This window comes from Tauraco erythrolophus, chromosome 4, assembly GCF_009769465.1.
Source record: "Tauraco erythrolophus isolate bTauEry1 chromosome 4, bTauEry1.pri, whole genome shotgun sequence".
Classification (NCBI taxonomy): Eukaryota; Metazoa; Chordata; class Aves; order Musophagiformes; family Musophagidae; genus Tauraco; species Tauraco erythrolophus.
The window spans coordinates 86,063,737-86,086,578 of NC_141468.1; the positions used below are offsets into that span (position 1 = coordinate 86,063,737).

Sequence of the window (22,842 nt, forward strand, 5' to 3'; positions counted from 1 at the left end):
GTTGGCTACCGAAAAGGCACGGTTGGCTTTTTCAAGCACCCATGCCTGAAAATGTAATTACAACCCGGATAGCCAGGGCCATACTGCGTCCATAAGCCAAGCTCCAAATACACCTGAAGTTGCCCTTAACAAGTTGCAAAGAGGTTAAAACCCTGCTGCCTTGCCTCCTCCGCTGGAATGAATTATATTATAGAATCATAGAATGGTTTGGGTTGGAAGGGACCTCAAAGATCATTCAGTTCCAACCCCCCTGCCATGGGCAGGGACACCCTCCACTACACCAGGTTGCCCAAAGCCTCATGCAACCTGGCCTTGAACACTTCCAGGGATGGGGCAGCCACAGCTTCTCTGGGCAACCTGTCCCAGTGCCTCACCACCCTCAGTATGTTGCCGTATTGTGGCAAGAGCGTGACGATGACGTCCACCTTTGTATGTCAAGATGTAGGAAGTGAGTAGGAGGAAACCTAGCCTTCACCTTCATTTACTAAGTCAGTGAAAACTTCAGACTTTCTTGTCACTAGGATTTTGCATCACGTTAACCAAGGAAGCTCGCATGCCTTTTCCTGGTGACCATGGGGTCTTCCAGTGTAAACAAAACGTACCTAGGGGAAACAAGGCAGACCCCACATAACTTCTGGCTGCTTCTTCATGTTCAGGACATCCTTATCCTTCATGTGAAAGCATCTAATTCTGATTAATTTTTTTTCCTTCATGAGTTACCTCAAATATATTTCTAGAAAGTACAATCACCGCATCCTGCTTCCAAGCCTGGCACTTGCTAAATGTTGTCTTTTCCCTTCCCTGCTTCTTGTGAGGCACCAGGAAAAAGGCCAGCCGTAACTGATGCAGCCTTTCAGGGAATGCGGGACCGTTCATCGCTGCGTGCCACTAGTCACTTACCGAATTGTAAGTTTTTAGAGCATCGTTGCGCAGTGGATTTGGACCCAAATGTAAGACGAAGGGGATGCCCGGCAGTAGGCAGGATGTAACCCAGTACTTCAGTGGCAAGCCTGGCTGCGGTGAGCTCGCGCTCCCAGTCGGATGGGCTTAGACCTCGCAAGCATTACCAGCAAGATCCGCGCTGAGTACTGGTGACTTAAAGCAATGGTGTTAAAAAACTATATCCGTTTACTTCAAGCAGTCTTCCATGCCACACTGGTTTCTATTTTCACAGTCCTGGCTTTTGGAAAGTTTTTATCATCATCATCTTGAGTTTTTGTCTCCCCAGTTTCTTTCCATTATTGCAACTACTACTGTCACATATGTAGTTCAGGTGTGCACAGGTTTCAAGCTCTGTGTCCTGTGGTTTTTCTGATTAACAACTTTGTGCAATGTTTCTTGATGGTTAATTCTTCCAGTTCGTACGTGTTGCTCTTCACTGAGTTGTTTTCTTCCTGCCCCTCTGCTGCCACCAAGCAGAAGCAAATTACTGTCAATTCAGTTTCTATTCTGAGAGTAATATTCTTGTTTCTTTCCCCCCCAGGATTTAAAGTGCCTCGTAAGAAACAGTAAGTAATTTTTTTCTTCGTTGCAGTTTTCTCATCAGATCATGCTTTATTTTTTTGTTTAACTGGGTTCATGCAGCAAGTTCTTCCTGCTAGAATCAGACAGATGTTAAGCGAAGCACTGCTGTCACGCCTTGCTTTGGGAATTTTCAGTCTCATCTATAATCAGCTCCAGCTAAAAGAGGAATGGGAAGTTAAGTCTTTTTCTAGGCAGTGTTTGGGGGTGGGGGTATGGTGGGAGGAACACAACCCAACTTGTTTAGTTTCTATTTAAAGCTGGGATAGTCAATTTTTAAAGAAATGGGAATTTTAGGACACATTTGTCAGTAAATGTTCATTGCAAGCTATTATTTCTATGATGGTATTTGATGAAAAATTAATGTGTGAAACTGAATTAAGAAAGGGGCATAAAGGGGTGCAGCTGAGAGTGATTACTGTAAATTATTTGGACATCAAATCCAATAAATTAACTTCATTATCTTAAAAGTATTTTCTAATCTTGATGATTCTATGATGTGGAAAAGGAAAGTAGAGTTACTGTAAGTCCCACTGAACAAATATATTGGACGTATCAGGTGTAAGGGGTCAAGTCTTGGCACTCATCTGAAACACTGTAGTGTAATTATGGGTAATGTCCTTAAAAAAGGTGAATGTTCTGCATTTGTCCATTTGGTACACGGAGGTGTCGGGATGGCACTGCAGAATTCCGTGGCCTTTCTTTGCAGCCGATGTTCTAAGCAGGCTCATTTCTGCGTCAGTGCCCAACCCTGTCCTGTACTGGCACAAGTGTTTTCCTAGCCATGCTTGGCATGCCGGATCAGGGAGATGACTACGCTGAAAATAACCAGATTTTAAACTTTTTTGGCAGGAGAGGGATTGGGTGGGATCGGATTGGATCGTGTTTCCCGCTGGCAGCCAGCCATCAGAATACAGCTTGACAACGTGGCTAAGCCAAACTGCAGCTCCACCATTAAAACGCTGCCTTACTGGAATATTTGGTGTAAATTCTGCCTTCTTGTTTTTCTGCTCTAGGGGAAAGATTATTTTTATTTTTTTTAGTGCTTAGTACACACTTTTCTGAAAGGCATTTTAATCTTACCAGGTTTTCTATAGATTTTTTTTATAGAATGAGCATTTGAGGATTGCCTGATTACTTCCTAAGCCTAAAACCATGCTGTTGCAAGAAGGGACAGTGCCCACTTTCCTCTGTTCCCATCACTGAAAACGTACTTGGAGGGGGGGGACGACGACTGACTCTGTGCTGTCTGATGGTAAACTGCTGGGGGGGGGATGTGCTAATCCTGCAGGCTGAGCTGCTTTCTTGAGCTCTGCCTGATGGATTAGCCCACCAAGGGAACGAGGAAATCTTTGTTTGATGGGTCGTTTTTATGAACCAAATCATCACACAGCTCCTAGGATTGTTTGAACTCGTGCAAAAAGTGGGAAATGTAGCCAAGAGAACAGCCTCATTAGCAGCATGGATTTCTGTCAGCTGAAACTGATAGCAAAATGTGTTTTGCTTTGGAGAAATTCAACCTACAAGTTTGTTCTCTTGCTCTTTGTTCTCTCTTCAGTATTACAGTGGTTCAGTGTGGATGCAACGAGTAGCTAAAGAATATCATACCAGTCTCTCCAAAGCCTGTATAATTGTGGTTTTTTTCCTTTTTGTTGATATATTCACTGATCATACTAGCCTGTTCATATGATTAATAGATTGCATGACACAGCTCATGCTCAGTAGTTTTTCTGCTAGTTTTTCAGCAGTGCTGTTATAAAGAAATACCATTATAAATTCTCATTAAGTAAATATGACCTGCCCTACATGTGCTTGGAGGCATATTACAGTGTGTTAACAAGTGTTTTGTCTGAATGGGTCTAATATACAAAGTGACTGAGATTTTTTTTTTTATTGACAGTTCTGCCTTCTCCTCCCCTTAAGTCTGACAGTTATCATATGCTCTATCATCCGTTGTTTTATATTTACTTTTAGATTGTTGATATTTTTTAGAAAAATGCATAGCATTACGCCTACTCTCACCCCTACAGAACTATTTAAAACATCCAAACAGTAATGATTTCCCCCTTGCAACTTCTACTTGGTTTGTAAGCCTAGTTCTTCCTGTTTGTGCTTCACTGATATTCAGCAGAACTATTTTTAATATGCTCTGGTAAGTCAAATGTCTTAACAAAAGTCTAAGCAGATCATATCTGTCTAATGCCTGTCATACCTGATTTTGTTTTCTGATGGGATTACAAGACCAGTTTTCCATAACACTATATTGACCAGCATAAATTACATTTCTGTCCAGAGAGCTCATTAGTTCAGAAAAGGTGTAACAAGCAGTGTTGGAAACTAAATTCACATGTATATTCAAATCAGGAGTAAGGCAGTTTTTAAACAGAAAATTATTAACTATTGGAAACACCTCCCTGGCTGCCTGACTGACTTCTTGTTATTGGAAGGCTGGAAATTAGTACTAGTCTTCTAACATAGGTCTGTTTCAGCAGCAAGGTATGGACTTACTTGACCTGTTTAACCTGACTGCATCGATTGTGATAATTTCTAATGGATTTTAAGGAAAAGAGGAAGTGTAAGTTACTAGAATGACTGAGTTCAGAATATTACAGGCAATTTATGAAGTACTTGCACGCTGAAAACCGTCTTTCCAAACTGTCAAGCAGTCTGTCACCCAGTTTTGCTCTCTGGCCCAAAGGGCAGACCATAATTGCAATTAAGCAGAGATTCCTCAGCCCCACTTTAAATGGCAGCTTTGGTTTGCTCGACAGGTACCTGCATGGAGGCGAGCTGGCTGCAGGTTCCCATGTGGACTCCTTCTGCTCCAAGCAGTCTTCATGTCTCTTCTGATGTTTTCCGTCAGATGGATGGAAACCTGCTACCTGTGCTTCGAATAGAATGGAAAGTGGCCACTGATGGTGAGTGATGGTCATTTTTAATGTCAACGTGGAGCAGAGGAGTTAGGTGTGATCTGGTAGGGATGGGGAGGAGAATTAGGTCCTGAAGTCTTCTACTGATCTAGTCATTAAAACAGAGCTTTGAAATTTGAGGGTTTGGCTGCCTTGTTTTGTTGGGTTTGGAGTTGATTTTTGTTTTTTTCTTGGCGACTGAACGGGGGCTTTGCGTGTGCTGGGTATTCAGGAATTTAAAATGTTTCCACTAGTATGGGATAATGACATTTCAAATGGGAAAAGCAGATAAAAATGAAATCAAGTGACCCACACCTTAACTGTGATAGTGAGGGGAGAAAGGAGGCAAGCACTGCCTTTTCAAGGCATCGCCAACGACTGCAGTAGTCTCGTGCATCCTGGGCTGCATCAAGAGGAGCGTGGCCAGCAGGTCGAGGGAGGTGATTCTCCCCCTCTACTCTGCCCTCGTGAGACCTCACCTGGAGTATTGCGTCCAGTTCTGGAGTCCCCAACATAAGAAGGACATGGACCAGTTGGAGAGGGTCCAGAGGAGGCCACGAAGATGATAAGAGGGCTGGAGCACCTTTCCTATGAGGACAGGCTGAAAGAGTTGGGGCTGTTCAGCCTGAAGAGGAGGCGGCTCCGGGGTGACCTTATAGCGGTCTTCCAGTACCTCAAGGGGGCCTACAAGAAAGATGGGGAGAGGCTGTTCAGGAGGGCCAGTTGTGATAGGACAAGGGGTAATGGTTTTAAAATAGAGGGAGGTAGATTCAGATTGGATATTAGGAAAAAATTTTTTACCATGAGAGTTGTAGAACACTGGAACAGATTGCCCAGAGAGGTGGTGGATGCTCCATCCCTGGAGACGTTCAAGGCCAGGTTGGACGAGGCCCTGAGCAACCTGATCTAGTTGGAGATATCCCTGTTCCTTGCAGGGGGCTTGGACTAGATGACCTTTGAAGGTCCCTTCCAGCCCTAACCATTCTATGATTCTAATTACATCTGCCAACTGAACAAAGGAGAATGAATTTGAGACAGCAAAAATAGCTTATGCACGGGTAACCCACTGGAAGTTCCTCCCATTTCGGGTAATCTAGTCCTTGTAGCTTAGGTTTCCTATATGCAGATGCCTTGATAAAGGAATAATTGTCTCATTGTTGGAGCCGAAATGAGTACCAGTAAGTCATGTTTTCTCACTCTCCAAATAACTTTGATTATTTTTTGTTTGTTTGCATACACCGTTTCCCTTGCATACTCTTGTCCATGGTTTTGCACTGATTCAAGACAGAATTAAACACATTTGTTTCTTCCTTCCGCAGTGCCTGTGTCTGAGGGCTGTATAGAGTTATTATCTCAGTATAGCTATAGTAGTGTGTGACTGGAGTAACCAAGCCGTTTTGTGTAGCTATGCTTACTTCCTTGTTGGGATTATCTGTACCAAAATAAAAACTTACTGACTTTGGTGCCCAAACTGCGTGAAGCAGCCTTGAGAGGCACAGCTAAACATGATGCTAACCTATGGAACTGCCAGGGTGTCTGGAAGAACGAAGTTGCCTTCTGCTCTGCCCCTTCCTTTGCACAGACGAAGCTCTTGCCGTGCAGGACACGCTTTGAGCTGAAAATGCTGTTAGTCAGCCCTGCACGCTTGGCTTCTCGTGGCTAGTTATCTTTGTGTTGGGATGCCCAGTGCTTCAGAGGAGTAAGACCGTGCCACTAGGCACAGTGGTAATCTCTTGAGGGGGGGAATTTCAGCCTCTACACATGGCAGATGACAGGATGAGATGTTTCTCTCTGTCCCTGTGCCTGCAGCTAGCATCCAGTATCTCCGAGGGGCAGAGCTGGCTGTGATGCAAGTGAACAGCAATCAACAGATCTGTGCCCAGTTTGACTTTCAGAACAACTTGCCACTTCAGGTCCGTCCAGATGGAGGCCGGGTGAGTGCAAAGGGCTCCAAACTACTTTTTCTAGTCCATGGATTTGTTTCTGCTTTCACTGTCATGCAGCAAAGTTATGGATTAAAAAGTACAGGCTGTTAGAAGAGTCGATGAAACAATGGAGATACTGGGCTTGAGACCTGATGTTTCCAGTTTGTTTTACACTTGTGTGTAATTGTGTACAAGCTGCTTACTTATCTTGGTTTCTTTTTAATTCTTCCTATCCTTAGATTTTAAGAATTGTTGCTCTCCGTGCCTAGCACATGTCATCATTTTGGATATCGCTGAAAGCAAAGAATTGTAGGAGTTTTTGCGTTCTGCTTGACAGCCGTGACATACACAGCCTTCTTTTTAACTCGACCCTTCCTTTTATTTCCACTTCTTTCTTGTACTCTCACTAGGGAGGAAGGCACCAACCTTGAGGTTGGTTCTTCAGCTTACACTCAGTCTAGGAAGCTTGTCAAAAAAATGCTGAGCATCCACAGCTCTCTTTATGAACAACAGGAATCTGGAGGTCATTCCTTACCACGCAGAACTGGACCATAGTTGGCTTACCATCTGGAGCCAACGCCTCTCCCAGAATTTGCACAGCATTGCTGATGTGTGGAAACTGGTGTAGTTTTAAGAAAATTTGTATGGAATAGCCAGGTACAGAGCTATGTATGTGTAAGTGCAATTCTAAATGCTTAGCACTTGCACAGCACTGCAAGATTCATACTAGGCTGGAATTTCAGTCTCAAAACTGCGTATTTTAGCCTTATTTCCTTTTAGTTCACGATGTGATTAAGTGGAAACTCTACACAGTTGTTCAGTACGAGAGTGTTGTGTCAGTTCAGAGATCCCAAGAAATAACTGCACTTTTCTCATTCCAAACAGAAGAATTTGAGATGGGCCAAGGGACATTTAATACACCTGAGTTCCAGATTTTTCAGTCAAGCTTCAGAAAAAGGGTCGTGTGGGATGAGGGAACGCAGTAGAACAAAACCAAGTCAGCTGTTAATTTCAGTGACTTTATAGGATAACATTCTCGTTTTAAGTCCTTGTGAATGTGTTTTGTTTTCAGTGGAATTTCACTTTTGACCGCTTTGAAGTGGAACCTGGCCAGACTTACCAAGTGACTGTCTATCACCTGCCCAAACTGGGTGTAGGTGGAGACTACAATTGCAAGTCCACGTCTCTCACAATGCCTGGTAAGAGATGCTCTGGTTCACTTAGGCCTTGAGCTTAGGACCGTGATATTTTGGGAACCTGTAGTTGGGGTTTTTTTCCAGACCCATGAACTGCAAGCAAGTTTGGCAACAGGATGACAGTGTTATTAAAAAAAAGAAAAAAAAAAAAACCCAAAAGGAAAAAAAAACAACAAACTATTGCTGTTTAGAAAATCGGTGCTAGCCTTATCTACAGTACCCCTGTGATAATGTCGGAGACTCTGCTGCAGGAAACCTAGGGAAAAGAATTTCTTTAACACTTGTTTCTGGGATCCTGTGTCCAGCAGTTTGTCACATCTCTGCTTGGAATAAGGTGCATGTGGAGGGACTATTCTGTAGAGGCCAGACCCTTTGATTCTGGTTGACCGTAGTTCCTGCATGGAAGATACTGCTATAAAATTTTTTACATTGATTCTAGCAAGCTGAACAAAGCCTTGGACTTGGGCCTCTGATTTCTAAGAAATTGCGTTTGTATCTTGTCAAGAACTCTGCTACAGCTGTGGCTAACCAGAAATTAATAAAAAAACCTAGTGTAGGTGCCCCTCTAATGGGTTTTTCGAAGGCAAGTTACATCTCCTCGATTTTATTGCTGAAATGTTCATCAGTGGAGCAGGCACAAAGATGTAGCACTTTAGGACATGGTTTGGTGAGCATGGTGGTGATTGGGTTGGCAGTTGACTTGATGATCTTAGAGGTCCTTTCCAACCTTAATGATTCTATGATTCTGTATGAATGTGGCTGTAGAGGAATCTTTCATGCTTTTTGCAGACTATTGCTGCAGCTTTTAACTTTAAATCTTTCAAAGTTGCCCCTCTGCTTGTGGAAGCTGGAAGTTCAGGCCAGAATTTCCATATTGGGAGTAAAGTTTGGCTTCTGATATTAAATTTAGACAGGTGAAGTGTGATTTCAAAGGCACAGTTAGGCATTATTTACCAAGAACTTGATAGAGCTGAGTGCCTGACCCTTTCTTGTGTATATGAAAATTTTCCTGTAACTAAAAAGAACTTGTTTTGTTGTTTTCCCTGAAGATGCTGAGCATCTGCAGTGCCCTCTGGCTGCACTGACTGGTTTATAAATATTTGGCACTCAATGCAGCTTGAAAACTGGTTCAGAACTTTCCTCTTAACTTGCTTATAGTTGTCAGCATGACTTTGTAGTTACAAAAGGGCAAAGCATGTGGTGTGTCAGACAATGTGAGCTGGAAAAGGAGAGGAGGCACTTGGTTTTTGACCCTTTTATCTTTTCTTATACCTGGTCATACTGAGAATTTCCTGGCTTTTATCCTCTGCTGTTCTTGAGAAACCTAGTGTGTTGTGTCAAGCTCAGCAGTGACCCAGAGCTTTCCTGATTAGAGCTTACAGATGAATTACAGAGGCACTATGTACTTTCTAACTCAGAAAGTTGGAAATTTAAGATCTACAATGTTTTCTCTCAGCTGTTTAAGCAGGGAGTTCCTTTTCCTTTGTGTCTAAACCCTGGAGGAGAGACATAGTTTTGGCTGAGGCTTGTAAATCCCACATTGCTAAATGTCGAATTTGCAACTCTGGCTTTGACTCTGAAGAAAGTCCCAAAGAGCAGGGCCAATCTGCTAAATGGAGCAAGGAGAATTATAAATGTGGAAGGGTGTTTTGGGATCAAGAAAGATTCCAGCCTCCTAGTTTTCCTGGGGCAGAATGCTTTTGGAGGAATCTATCGCTGTGGCACTCTCAAAGTCCAGACATCAACATGAAGTTTTAATTCCACTATGACCCTCTATGCACAAGTCATACATTAGCAAGAGCTGTCAAATATTACTGTTATAATGGTATTGTATGTTTTCAGTCTTATTAATTATCTCTGTTCTGGGGGAGAAAAAAAACCACCATAAAATCAGTGGAGGGACTAGTTTGTACATTGGAAACCATTGTTCTGCTGCAGAATTTTGTTGCTGCTTTGGAACAAAGATCTCTACTCATCAAGGAGGGCTTAGTTCGGTGTCTGGCTGAGAAAATGGATGTTTTTTCTAAGTGGCAGTACAATGTTTCTGACTAGTCACCGATGGTCTTTCTTGCAGACTGCAAGGACTCTGTGATGAAAAGAACCATCCCATGTATAAAGACAGGTAAAAATTTTTGTTCCAAGTCACGTAGACATGGGTGCCCTGGTGAAATGTTTCTGACAGTTGAGAAACTGGGGAATATCTGCACTACTTCCAGGCAGTTTGTGGGAGCCCAGGATCCAGGGTAGAAGTCTAGATGATACAACCCTGCTTGTGAGCTTTAACCCGTGGATGGAGTCAACGCGATACCAAATTCACGTGGCCAGTTTCCTGAATGAGAAGAAGTGTAAAATGGTCACACATGATTTCACTGAGGTAATTACTTTTCCTGAATTGTACCCTCTAAATACTACTTATTTAGACAAACATTTCTGTAATGGTTGCTAAAAAGGAGTTAAAGCCATGATGTAGAAGGTGTAACAAATATACTCAAACTGCAATTTTCAAGGAATTATTTTCACAGGTTTTTAATTGCCTTTGGAAAGGGGAACTTTAGTTCAGGAATTTGCTGGATAACAGATCAAAAAGAGGTTTTATAATGCATGGAGCAGTCTCTAAATAACTGCATAGAAAACCAAAATTTGATATTTGACTGTCTGGGCTTTTATTACCTCTGTCAAGCCAATGCCTCGGGGATAAAACTAACTAAATCAACCAAAATTGAGGTGCAAAGTTTCAATAAATCATTGGAAAGGAGTTTATCAAATGTGATGGCAGCGGAGGGTGTTAATTAGATTTTTTTAGATCAAGAATGGGTGGTTTTGTAACAGATGTTTCAATTAAACTGAGAATTAATGCCCGTAGGTCTTACAGCCTGTGCTGTTGAGAAGCTCAAAGTAGATTCAGAGCGTCTTCTGACGTAAGAAATGTTCCCCTCCAGGCATCTGAGGGAGGAGAAATGCTGAATATTTGGGACCAGTCCCCACCCTTCCTTGAGGGAGGGCAGATATATTGGCATTCAGTTCGTTTAATCTTTCCATTCCTTCCACACTTAACCCCTTCATCCTGCCTATGCTGATATGTATTAAGTTACTACGGACTCAGCTGGTACAGCTGTGTGCATATTTCCCTGGCAGAGGGGAATATACCTCATTTTGGAGGTATATTATTACCTCATCTGCTAATCATCTTAATATATTTAGATTATCATGATATTGATTGTATACAGCAGGTAACAAGGACAACTTATTTGCGTGTTCTAGTGTCAGAAGCAGAGTGTCAACAGCTTTTATTAATTAAGCAAGGAAGATTGTTAATGTTTACGCATTAAATAACTGAAGACATGTACCTTGTTAAGAAACTAAGTTTTGGATAACATATTTGAAGTTATACAACGTACATCCTTAATTGTTTCCTGTGACCTGTGTAACCTTAGCCTGCTGTCTTAATTCATAGAACCATAGAATGGCTAGGGCTGGAAGGGACCTTCAAAGGTCATCTAGTCCAACCCCCCTGCAAGGAACAGGGATATCTCCAACTAGATCAGGTTGCTCAGGGCCTCGTCCAACCTGGCCTTGAACGTCTCCAGGGATGGAGCATCCACCACCTCTCTGGGCAACCTGTTCCAGTGTTCTACAACTCTCATGGTAAAAAATTTTTTCCTAATATCCAGTCTGAATTGTATTACCATGTCTGTCACACAGGACACCTGAAGTTGTGGTGGCCAGACCATTTATCCATTTCATTCTCTGTGGGCTGCTTGTTCAAAAAACCAAAAAGACGTTTTCACTTGTTTGGCCCACTCCATATTCACATGTCAAGTCCTTTTCTTTTTTCCTGCCGTCGTTCCATTTCCTTCCTTCCCTTCTAACCTGCATCTAATTTCTGCAGGATGGACTGCAACAGCAAGTTAATGTCACAGTCAAGTTGGAGAAGAACATAAGAGCTTGCTGCAACTACAAAATACAGGTAGGATCTCGCTGTTGTCCATGTGTCCTTCCTTCACCAACAAGGCAATGAGCAGATCAGGAATGTTACAGTATTTTTGACCAGTGTTTTTTTTTTCTGAGATTGACTAGTCCCTGATTACCTGTATCAGGGGAGTAATGATTATGGCTGAAAGAACAAATTTTTGGGGTTTTAATAGGTATTCTCTGTAGATAGTGGCTTTACCTTAGTGTAGTGTTGCCGAGTCGGAGACTGCAGAGTGGGAATGGCAGGTGCACAATTTCAGGAACTCGCTGCCTGCTTGATGTATAGTGTAAGAATTCTTGATTAATCTTGTTTTCTGAAAGGAAATTTTGGGTTCCTGTGCTAAACCACAGGAAACGCCAGGGCAGGAGGAAAGTAAAGTGGGGAACAAAATTACTTTGAAGAATAGCGCCTGTTTTCTGAATTTTTCAACTGCAGGTTCAGCCATTCTTTGCAAACTGTGGCACGGACTGTCCGAGACACTCTGCTTTCGTCCCGTGTTCACCAGCTCCAAGTGAGAACTGCTTTTCTGTAAATTAAATTCCCATTGTCTTACAGATGAGAGCTGAATTCCTAATGTAACTCTTGTCTTTTGCAGGTACAGACCCATCAGGTAAGAAGTTCTTCCAGTACCCTGAAACTTTTTTTTGCTGCTCTTTTCCTGGCATGTAGAATAACAAATGATCCTCCCTGGGAATGACCCGATGGGCAGGAACCACCCCCTTGTAACACAGAGTTCAGAACGAAATGTGTTAAGAGTTCCTTCTCTGTGATTTAATGAGGCAAGTATTTGTATGCAGTGTGAACCTTAAAGAGCAGTTTTTTTTAGAGATACTTCACTTGCATAAAACTCTTTGAGAAACAGTTTTGACAAGAAGAGTCTTAATATAAAATACTTTCTGTCACTTTGCTCAGCGTTAAAAAATTTGCATAATATAAAGCAGCTTTTGGAGAGAATAGCTTGCATATATTCGTTTTTAGGAATGTCAAGATAAATCATGTGCATAATGATGGGACATCTTTTTTTGGCTGCAACACCTGTAAGGAGCTAGTTTGTCCAAGGTTTAAAAAGAAAAAAAAACACCTGTAGGTTTTAAAAAATACATCACTCAAAATGGTGATTGATTTATTTATTTTTACGATGGATTACATGAACAGGCAGGACATAGGTGGCGTGCCTGTCAAAGCTGGACAAACATTGCTGTTTAGAGGAAGGTTATTGATCTGTGTTTCCCATCTGCTGCACATATGGTTCTTTGTGGAGCAAGTTCATGGTGTAGAGCGTCGTCATGAAAGCAGGAATTCGTTTGGAGAAGTGACTGTGGTATGTTGTAAGCAGGAAGTGCTGGACTACCCATGGTTTTTCTCCCTTGGCCCCTGCTGCTCAAGAAACTTCGGTTGTTTGGTGAAACCCTATTTGTGTAAAGCAATGTCTAAGCACTATTTTTGTGCTGCAGATGATATGATTATATGGCTCTACTGGTGTATCACTGGGATCTGTGTGTTGCTGGTGGGATCAGTCATAGCAGGTGTCGTTTGTATGACCAAAAAACGAGCAGGTAAGACTCATACCAGCTAGGAAGAAAAGATTCAATGCTAATAATTATCTTTTTCCTACTTCTGTACCTATTCCTCTTGCTGTTTTCTTCCTTGCTGTTCTGATGTCTTGCCACTGAGAGTAATGTATATGTAAACACCTTCTGGTTTACATCACAGGGACTTGTAACATCCTAATACCATCCACCTGGTTAAGTAAAGCCTTCCACAGGCTATGCTGTCTGATACTCCTTTTTCATAGCGCTTTGTTTCCTGCAGATTGCTACGAACACCTTTTTTCCCTTTATTTTTAAGAGTTTTGCAGGACAGAAGCTTCCTGTTTGTCCAGACTGTAGGCTTTTCTCTGTCCTCTAATGTCTCTACACAATTCATTTTTGTACTATTTTGAGCTCAAATAATGTTTTTTCGATTAAGATGAAAGAAGAACAACAAGACACAGAGGTTGACATTGAGTGGGTTGGAAATTTGGGTACTTAAGGACTAATACCTAGTCTTTCGTGCTGCAACCATGAGGCAGTTACAACAGGCAAACCACGCAACTCACTGGTTTATTTTTTTTACCTGAGAGGAGTAATTGGAAATATTATGGAAAATTTCTTACCATCAAACTTCTAGGTAAGATGTAGGTAGGGACATTTTAGTTGCCTCTTCAGAGAAGCCTCTTAAGAAAAAGCTGTTTTTAAAAAAGCCTCTTCTACTTAAGGAGAGGTAACAGAACAATTGGAGGTTCTGTACTTCTTGATGCTGGCCAGATCTGGGAAGATGGAGAAAATTGGTTTTGAGTGTATTCCTTCTCCTCTCAAAGGAAAAATGCAGTCAAGTACATAGCAAAATTGGCTGTAGAAGAGTCTTTATTCATTTAGTGTGTTTTTTATTAGGCATCTCCCTCCCTATGGTTTTATCCCTGCACAGTTAAAGATTATTTTTTAACTTAATTTTTGGCAGGTGTTGTCATTTTAAAAGTTTAATCTTATTTCGTGTTTTCAGACCTGACAGTGAGTTTCTCTCTCTTCTAGGACACCGACAAGGGAAATGCAACCACAATGATTTGCAAACTGGTAAGATGTCCCGCCTGTGTTTTATCAAGCACATGTAACACATTCTGGAAGTCTCACAGTTGTCCAGAAGGGGCTGTCATAAACTCTGCTACTCCATAGGTGCTTCTCAAAACCAAAAGGTAGCCTTAGGATCTTCTTGTTTTAGCTAAAAGAAATTTTGTCTATGGAATTTGGAATGCCATCTCCTTTGGCAGGTGAGAGAGAATTGCTTTGTAAAGTGGTGAAGCTTTTGGCCCAGCTGAGGCTGTACTGGCAAAAGAAGCTTTGCTGATCATGTTAGCCATAGCAGTAGGAGATTGTTTTGGGGTGGGTGCGCTCAGCTCTCCAGCAGAGAACGGAGCCAGTTTGCAAGCCTGTATTCCTTTTGAGGGGTGAAATTCCATAAACTGTCCAGGCATGATTATAAATCACAGCTCCACTGTCTGGACTTTGGTATTAAATTTCTACAATGAGATGTTGTCTGCGTATGTTGCCAAAATAGCTTCAAAACTGGTAGTTGCTAGAACCTTTTGTTAGTCGTCTTCTGTGTTGATTGCTGCTGGCTTGCGCCGTTAAAATTTGAGGAATGTGGCTGTGACAAATGTTGTTCTGTCTTTCAGGAGCACCATATACAGACCTTCCTCTGCCACCCCTGAAGCCCCGGAAGGTTTGGATTGTGTACTCTGCTGATCACCTGCTGTACGTGGATGTGGTGCTGAAGTTTGCAGAGTTTCTGATGACGGTCTGTGGCACTGCTGTAGCCTTAGATCTGCTAGAAGATCATCAGATCTCCGAGTTAGGACCATTACCCTGGCTCACTCGGCAGAAGAAGGAAATGGAAGACCTATCGTCCAAGATCATCATCTTATGTTCACGGGGCACCCAGGCCAAATGGCAGGCTATGCTTGGGAGTGAGCCTGTGTGTCTCAAGCAAGATCAGCAGAAGCCAGTGGGAGACCTGTTCACCCCAGCCTTGAATTTGATCCTGCCAGATTTCAAGAAGCCGGCCTGTTTTGGAATGTATATAGTCTGCTATTTTGAAGGGATAAGTAGTGAGAAAGATATACCTGATCTGTTCAACGTCACATCCAGGTACCAACTGATGGACAAGTTTGAGGATGTTTATTTTCGGATTCAGGATTTGGAGAAGTTTGAACCCGGGCGCATCCATCGAATCCGGGAGATCACAGCTGAAAATTACATCGATAGCCCTAGTGGGAGGAAGCTGAAAGAAGCAATACAAACGTTTAGGAACTGGCAGGTGGAGCACCCAGAGTGGTTTGAGAGTGAAACTGTCTGCTTGGATAATGATGAAGAGTTGCAGTCCCTAAGCAGAGAGAGCCAGGTGGATTCATTGCTTAGTGAACAGGGTGGAATTCTGAAACACCAGCTGCACCTACGGGAGCCTGGCCCGAACTGCTGTTATGTCATCAACCTCCACATGCATGAAGGTGAAGGCAGAGGCTGTAAACTGCAGCCTCAACTTAATCCGTGCGGGGATCCAACTTCTCAGACTATGGTCCTTCCTACGGATGAGGCTCCTCTAGTTCAGGTAGTGGAGCCAGTCTCTTCCATGGAAGGCAGAAATATACTTGGTCATCACGTGCTGAGTAATGAGGACTGTATAGAAGGAGTTCCTCTTCTGGAGACAAGCTTTCCAATGAGGAATAACATCATCCTTCACGATGACTCTGAAGTTGCAGCGATAGATGACCAGAGTCCTGCAAACGTCTCAGGTGAACTGAGGCACCATCTGAATGGACTCATGTACTCTCTTTATCAGCAGAGTGTCATTCCTTCAGAGCCATCTCTCTGCCAAGAGGAGGCTGACAAGCAACAACAGTTGGTCTTTGATGACCAATGCAAAGACCAAAGGCAGTCAGTGCAGTCAGACCAGGGCTACATCTCCAGATGTTCTCCTTTGCCTCCTGATGACCTTGTAGAGGAGGAGGAGGAAGAAGAAGAGGAGGAGGAGAATCAGGAAAAACAGGTCGTCTTCCATGAACTCTCTTCAGAGGTCTTGAACAGTCTAAAGAGCCTCCAACAGCAGCTCTTTTTCCAGGACATTCAACGGAGCTCTGAATGGGGGTATCCAGCTGAGGTGATGGACATTGACCAATCTTTGGAGGACTGTTAGGCTTTATCTGGGACCTGCTCCATTTGAAATACAGGGATGGAAGATGGTTCTCTGCACAGTGCTGAAACTGCGTTTCCAACACCATCCTCATCTTTGTATGATGAATGACTCACTGGTGGGATCTTCCCGCCTGCTGTTAGGAGGCAGGATTGCCCAGCAGACTGATAATGTTGCTTTTGATCCCTGTGGAGAGAAGCAACGGATAGTAGCCACCCCTGTGAAAGAACAGGCAGTAGTTCTGTTCCTTGGAGAAATGCACTGCATCGAGTCCTCACTAATGGATGTTGTGGTTCATCCACTTGTGCCTTCCAAACGCCCTCCAGCTGTACTGGCTCCATTGCACTGGATGAGTGTCATGGCCAGGGTTTGGAACATAGATTTAGATAACGTGGCAAAATTTGCATTGCTATTTTAAAACACATTTTAAATATTTTGTTGTAAATAGCGTATTAAAGATGTGTGCCTTAAACTTCAGCTGGGTTAGGGCTGTCTCTACACCTGGTCAATGTGTGTATCTGAAGATTTTATTTTTTTCTTTTGCCACTCGTGCTTTTGTTTGCAGCTGCGTTTCCATGGCCATTCAGAAATCAAGTGGAGTAACGGAGCAGTAAGTGGGATAAACTTTTAATTAGGAGTCTCCATAACTCTCCCTACTGGGAGGCATGTGCTTGAAAACCAGCAGTGGGAGCAAGGGGGAAAAGAAGGTAACAGACCAAAAAATGAGATTCAGACTTATTACACAATCGTAAGAAGAATCTGGGACTCGATACAGAATTACTGGATCGGGGGAGTCTGGCGTATTCTGTAATGCACTGCTGTTTGGTTTTGGGTGTCTTAGCAACAGGAAGACTTGAACTGAAGATGTAGATAGTGACACACAATTATGGAAATGAAAGATTATTTTGGAGGGGGAAGAAAGTTTCAGCAGATGCTGGTTTAGAGTGGATATTATAACTGGGTGAGGGGAGGCTGAGCTAAAATGAGTGTAAGATGTACTTATGTGGGTATAAACTCAAGCAGAGAGGGTTCAGGCTAACCACTGTGAAATACTTGATAGACTAAGGGGTTCATCTTCCAGGAACAGTGATGGTAACTGTATCAAATCAGTGTTTTTAAGATTGGGCTTGATGCACTAGAAAAAAAAATTGTTCCCTGCGAATGATTGTGTGTTGACCCATGTAGCACTGACTGCTGGGTAACAGCTTACGAGATGTAAATACATCCAGGCCTTTCTTCTTCGTCTTTCAAATAAGTTTGTCATCTTCCTATCCTTCTAAGTTTACTTGTCAAAAAAATCTTAAGAGAATTTACTTCAATTCTTTAAAAATTTGATACCTGAGAAGATAATCTGCTCTTTTTGACTTGCAACCAATGTTGTATCATGTATATTTTATAATTTTATTTGCTTGTGTCTTGTGTTTTGTTCCTTAAATTAAAAAACAAGAATACTTTTGGATATATTTACTTAGTTCCTCAATTCTGCCTAACTCCTTAACATTAGTATTTCTCATAGAAATCTGAGGCAAAACTGAGAACCAGAACTGAACTGGTTGACTGTCATGGTTCAGACCCCGCCTCCCCAGTGTAGGTCCAGCCTCGCTTCGGGCTCCTTTGTGTAGCCCCTCCCATAAACCCAGCACATTGACAAATGCAAAAACCTTCCTGCAAAGCACTGTGCTGCAGGATGCAGCTGGAGGCCCTCACCTGTGGGAAGTGCGTGCACCTTGAAAATAGGTGTTAAAAAAAGTTGAACGTTTGTAGATTCTGTGCAGGGCTGGCCAGTGTGGCAGGACTGTAGAGGAAACTTGCTTTGTCTGCAGCCAGGTGGCTAGAAAGGCTGACAAAGGGGCAGTCCCTGCCCCTGGATCTATATCCAGACTTGAGACTGGGTGCTGCCTTCGTTTCCCATCGGCACGGGACCAGTAACCCAACAGGAGCTAAGCGAGAGGCAGCTGCCATGTCAACACTTCCCCAGTGAGAACCCGTTCCTCAGATTATGTGAATAATTGTCATGTTGATGATCCAGCTTCTTAAAGTTTCTTTTATTTTACAGCAATTAACATGTAAATCTGGCATATTTTTTTCCCCCATGAGCCTTTTTCAAGTGGTATGAATTCCTATAAACCACTTAAATAGGAAGCTCAGAAGCATCATCTGGATTTTTCTTGCCATAGTCATTCCCTTCTCAAATAACTCCCTTGGTGTTACAGCTTTTAGAATTCACTTTCACTTACAAGAAGTTTGTTGGAGGGAAAAAATCCAGATGCTATTTTAGCAATCCAACATGAGGAAATCAAGTAACTTTAATGTGTCTGTTGGTCCCTGAATGTGAAATTGAATAGCCCAGCCAGACTCAAAGGAGGGATGAAAAGAAGAGCAAAATCAGTCACAAGTTTCTAATTTTATTTTAACAATCTTGCTTTTTAAAAATACAAGTTCTGATGAATGCTAGGGGGATGCCAAGTGTCTGTTGGCCACAGGCCTTATCTCTCACTTCAGTTTCCCCTCCTGGGAGTAGTCATCTCTCTTGTCGAGATAGCAAACAGAGCAATAAAATGCTAAATAGCCGAGATGTGTTACAAGGCCTGGAACAGAATCCCAAGGGACATAGGTCTTGGTATGGCACAGTTTCGTTTAGCAAAGTGTTCCTGACCTGGACCAGCAATCTGATGTTGGCAGAAGGTACGGTAGGTGTGCCAGGGTGAGGTATTGTTTGCACTTTGATGGTACCACTGGCTTCTGCAGGCAGGTCTGTTATGCAGCAGAAGGGTTTAAATGGAAGTGGGAGCTCAATTACCAAAGAGAAGGGAATTCAAAAGGTGGAGCAGGTTTATAAACAAGACACTGGAGAGCTTTAAACATTTCTCTGTGGAAGCAATTGAAGTGGCAGCAGAGCTGCCCTTCTCTTTGCAAGGGGGCTTCTGTACAACCAACCACTACAAGAGCTTTACGCTCTCCAAACAGCACATTTACTAACAACCTAGAAACCATGGCACTACAAAGAACCACTTTTTTTTTTTTCTACAAAGGAATTCTACACAACAGAAGCATCATTTTGCAGGGCCGTCTGTCCCAGGCAGCCTTTGACAAGGTTGAATTTGTCAACAAATTCAACAATTTGAATTTGACGAATTTGAACTGTGATTTCACTGTCAATGGTTTGAATATGCCATGGCTAGATAAATTTCAAATATGCCATTTTCTCAGTCATGTCTTAAATGGAAAAAGGCACTCATTGTTGAAACAGCAACTTTGTTATGTGCTATGAAGGGGTACTGAAGTAAGACTTGTTAAAAATTCTGCTGTGATTCTTCTAGTGTCTCAACTATGCTTATGCTTCAGTGTATTAGGGATGTACTTCTGTGCACTCTGATTCTGTTGCAAACTTGGCCATAGGAGCAGCAAAACATAGTTGGGGGTGAATAGCTTTTTTTCCTTCATCTTGATTTTGGCAAATTGTTTTTTTTTTTTCTTTTTTCTTCAGCTGTTTGACTGAAGTATGGAGTACTCCTAGGTACAGGTATCATCTCGTTCTCTCTTGAGTAATCCTGTAGTTCTTTCTGAGCTTTTACTATCTGTTTAATGCTGAAAAAGGAAGGTGCAAGGAAAGAAATACCTGTACAAGCGTAATATACCTGCAAGTACACCTCCTTTGGCCAGGAACTTAGCATCCCCTCGACACATCTCACATCACATAGGAAAAGTTCACAGTACCAAGTTTTACAATCACAGTCACTCACAGCACCAAGATTGTCCAGACAAAAAGAAGTTATTGAAGAGAAAGGCCACCGGCCAAAATTCACACAATTGCCCACCTAAGGGCTCAGGTTAAAAATAAAGCACTGGTGGGAAAGTTAAGCCTTGCCTTTGCCGACTCTCCGTTTGGGGTGGGGAGAGCAGCAAGTCACCCATCCCAGCTGCAGCTCTGAACAGGACAGTGCTATTGCCCAGTCTTTTCGAGGGGCTTTTCTAGCCCCTCAAAACTCATCAGCCACCTGACAGCTGGGGGAAAAAGAGTCCCACGGCACCCCCACCTCTGCCTGTGGGAGCTGGAAGTTACCAGACTGTAAACATTGCGTTGTAGGGGTCCACTGGAGCAGGCAGTTGATCCCACTCTGGAAAGGGAGGTGGCACAGAGGCTGAGTCCCACTGAAGACTGAGCCCCCGAGGAGAAAACGGATGATGCAGAAGCCTGGGCTGTGCCTGGGGTCCCGCTGTTGGCTCTGGGGAGCAGCTGGTTGTGCTTTATTTCCCCTCCCTGTCAGGACAGCTTGGAAAAAGCTGTCTCGGGACAGGAAACTGGTGTTTTCCCAATGAACCCAGCCTTGCCCAGATAACAAAATATAAGCCTGGGAGGGGCAAAGTCCTTCCTCCAAACGTGGCCTCCATCCATGCTCCTTCCATTTGGCTGGTGTCAGGAGCAGCTGTAGCCAGGCAGAAGAGCAGGCCTTAACCCCCACCGGCCATCCATGGAGCTTAAAACCAAAGATACCTGGTGTTTCTATGAGAAGTTACTAAAACAATTAACTTTCTCCCCACCTACCCTTAACCACATGCACGCAGAAGACAGGGTGCTGGTGCGTGGGCTTTCACCAAAGCTTGGGAACCCCTCTGCCTCCGGGGCTCCTGCAGCACTTCACTTTCTGTGCTGCAAAGCGAGGTTCACCGAGCATCCTCCGCTCTGCTGTCGGAGAGGGGGCAGTTTGCAGGCTTAGCCCTGACCCCGTTCTCTCAAACAGACACGGAGGGGGGCCAGAGGAAATCTTCCCGGCCTATGTAAAGGGAGACCCTATGCTCTGCGGAAAAGAAAACCAACACTGATCCCATAAACATGCATATTCACAGAGAATGAGAGCCCTGGCATGTGGGCGCTGCTGTCTGAAGCAAGCAGTAGGCTGCTGTAAACCCTGTTCTCACCAGAATAAATGTCTCGGTGGTAGTGGAGTGGGGGTCTAAGCCCCTGGATTGTGTCCATGCCGGATTCACCTGCTTCTTTAGCATGTGAAGTCAATGTAAGATGCAAAAGGATGAAGCACAGAGGTAGACGTTTTCGGCTTGGATAAAGTGGCTCCTAGGCTTGAAATGATCAGCTGGACGACGTGATCCTGGAGCTTCCCCAGCTGGTAGGCAAAGACCCTCTGCAGCTCTGCCGCTGGGAAACAGAGGCGGCAGCTTTGCAAGACGTAGGGAAAACCAGCACCTGCTTCCTTTGTCCTGCCCGCACCCCAAAGGCACGTCTCTGTCCGTCAGACCCCTCTTGCACCTCACTGTTGTGGTCAGTGGGAATTCTTCAAGGAGGGGACAGAATCCACTGGTCCCTGTTGTTTAGGGGAAAAAGGAAAAAACTAAACCTTCATGGTCACAAAGCAACACAATTTGTGTCCTGGAGGGGAGTGGGAGGGGAAGAGTGGGACCCTCCAAACAGTGCGGAGGGGCAGAAGCACTAGAAGAAGACTCGTCATGAAGGGCAGGCGCGTTTTCCGGGGACAAGCCTCCGCCGTAGGCTCCTGCAGGTAGTCGGGTTTGCGCTGAGCTTCCGCTGCTGGATTTGTCCGCGGGAAAGAGAGGAGGAGAGCAAGAGTCCGACGGGGGAGGCTGCGTCCCCTTCCCCTGCTCGGCCACGGCGGCGGGAACCTGAGCAGAAAACGCAGAGAGACTCTGCCGGGAACGGGACCCGGAGGCGGCGGGAGCCCCTCCGGGGGCGGCGGGTCGCGGGGAGTAGGGGGGTGCTCAGCCCTGGGCGGTGACCGCCAAGGCGTTCACGTACCCGTGGGGGCCCACGTCGGCGTCGGAGAGCCCGTGGGCCAGCGGGGCGGCGGTGGCGGGGGCGGCGGCGGCGGGGCCGTACTTGGCGGGCGGCGGGGCGGCGGCGGGACGGAGGAGGCAGCAGGTCTCCAGCGCCTCCAGGCCGCGGCAGGCGAGGAAGAAGAGGTTCTTCAGCATGAAGAGGGAGAGCGGCTGCTGGTAGCGCAGGAGCAGGAGGCAGCGGAGCGCCAGGAGCGGGGCGTCCAGCAGCCCCGCGGGCAGCAGGAGGTGGAGGGCGAGGCGGGCGGCGCCGGGGGGGGCGGGCGGCGCTGAGCTCGTAGAGCCACAGCACCGGCGAGGCCAGGCAGAGGAAGTAGACGGCGATGAGGAGGTAGCGCAGCGGGCGGGCAGGGGCGCCGGCCGCCCGGGTTGCAGCACCAGCTCCAGCAGGGAGAAGCTGTCGAGCAGGTCGAGGCAGGTGGCGAGGAAAGGCGGCGGGCGGCGCGGTGCTGCTGGCGGCGGCTGGCGGCGGCAGGAGCAGCTGCCCGGCGCCCTCGGTACCGATGGCCCGCAGCAGGCAGTACAGCAGCGGGGCGGAGAGCGCCAGGGTGATGCGGAAACCGGTGGTGCCCAGCGGCAGGCGCAGCTCGATCAGCTCCAGGATGGAGGTGCCCAGGATCAGGGCCGCCTTGGGCGTGAAGGCGATGGAGTAGATGAGCCAGGCGAGGTGCGCGTAGGCGAAGTCGCCGCCGCGGGGGGGGGGTCCCCGGCCCCCGCGGCCCCCGGCCCCCCGGCCGCCGGGGGGGCCGTGCAGCAGCAGCGGGTGCGGCGGCGGCGGTCCGGGG

General features: G+C 44.9%; 2 protein-coding genes across 2 annotated transcripts; one reads left to right on the top strand and one right to left on the bottom strand.

The window, feature by feature from the left end:
- The first annotated feature begins 414 nt into the window (after window positions 1–414).
- On the top strand, window positions 415–16,638 carry IL17RA (interleukin 17 receptor A). Its single transcript, XM_009977576.2, has 13 exons — window positions 415–429; window positions 1,484–1,508; window positions 4,293–4,439; window positions 6,240–6,364; window positions 7,428–7,554; window positions 9,626–9,673; window positions 9,768–9,925; window positions 11,441–11,518; window positions 11,960–12,035; window positions 12,120–12,134; window positions 12,979–13,080; window positions 14,095–14,136; window positions 14,736–16,638. The coding sequence occupies exons 1-13, from the start codon at window positions 415–417 to the stop codon at window positions 16,250–16,252; spliced, it is 2,475 nt and encodes an 824-aa protein (XP_009975878.2). The 3' UTR covers window positions 16,253–16,638.
- Window positions 16,639–21,982: 5,344 nt separating this feature from the next.
- TMEM121B (transmembrane protein 121B) lies at window positions 21,983–22,748 on the bottom strand (the record flags this gene model as incomplete). The annotated part of the gene is given in 4 exon segments (XM_086610776.1): window positions 21,983–22,319; window positions 22,321–22,399; window positions 22,402–22,486; window positions 22,488–22,748. Coding segments are annotated over 4 exon segments (762 nt in total), but the record flags the coding sequence as incomplete, so codon positions are not given.
- Window positions 22,749–22,842: the final 94 nt, after the last annotated feature.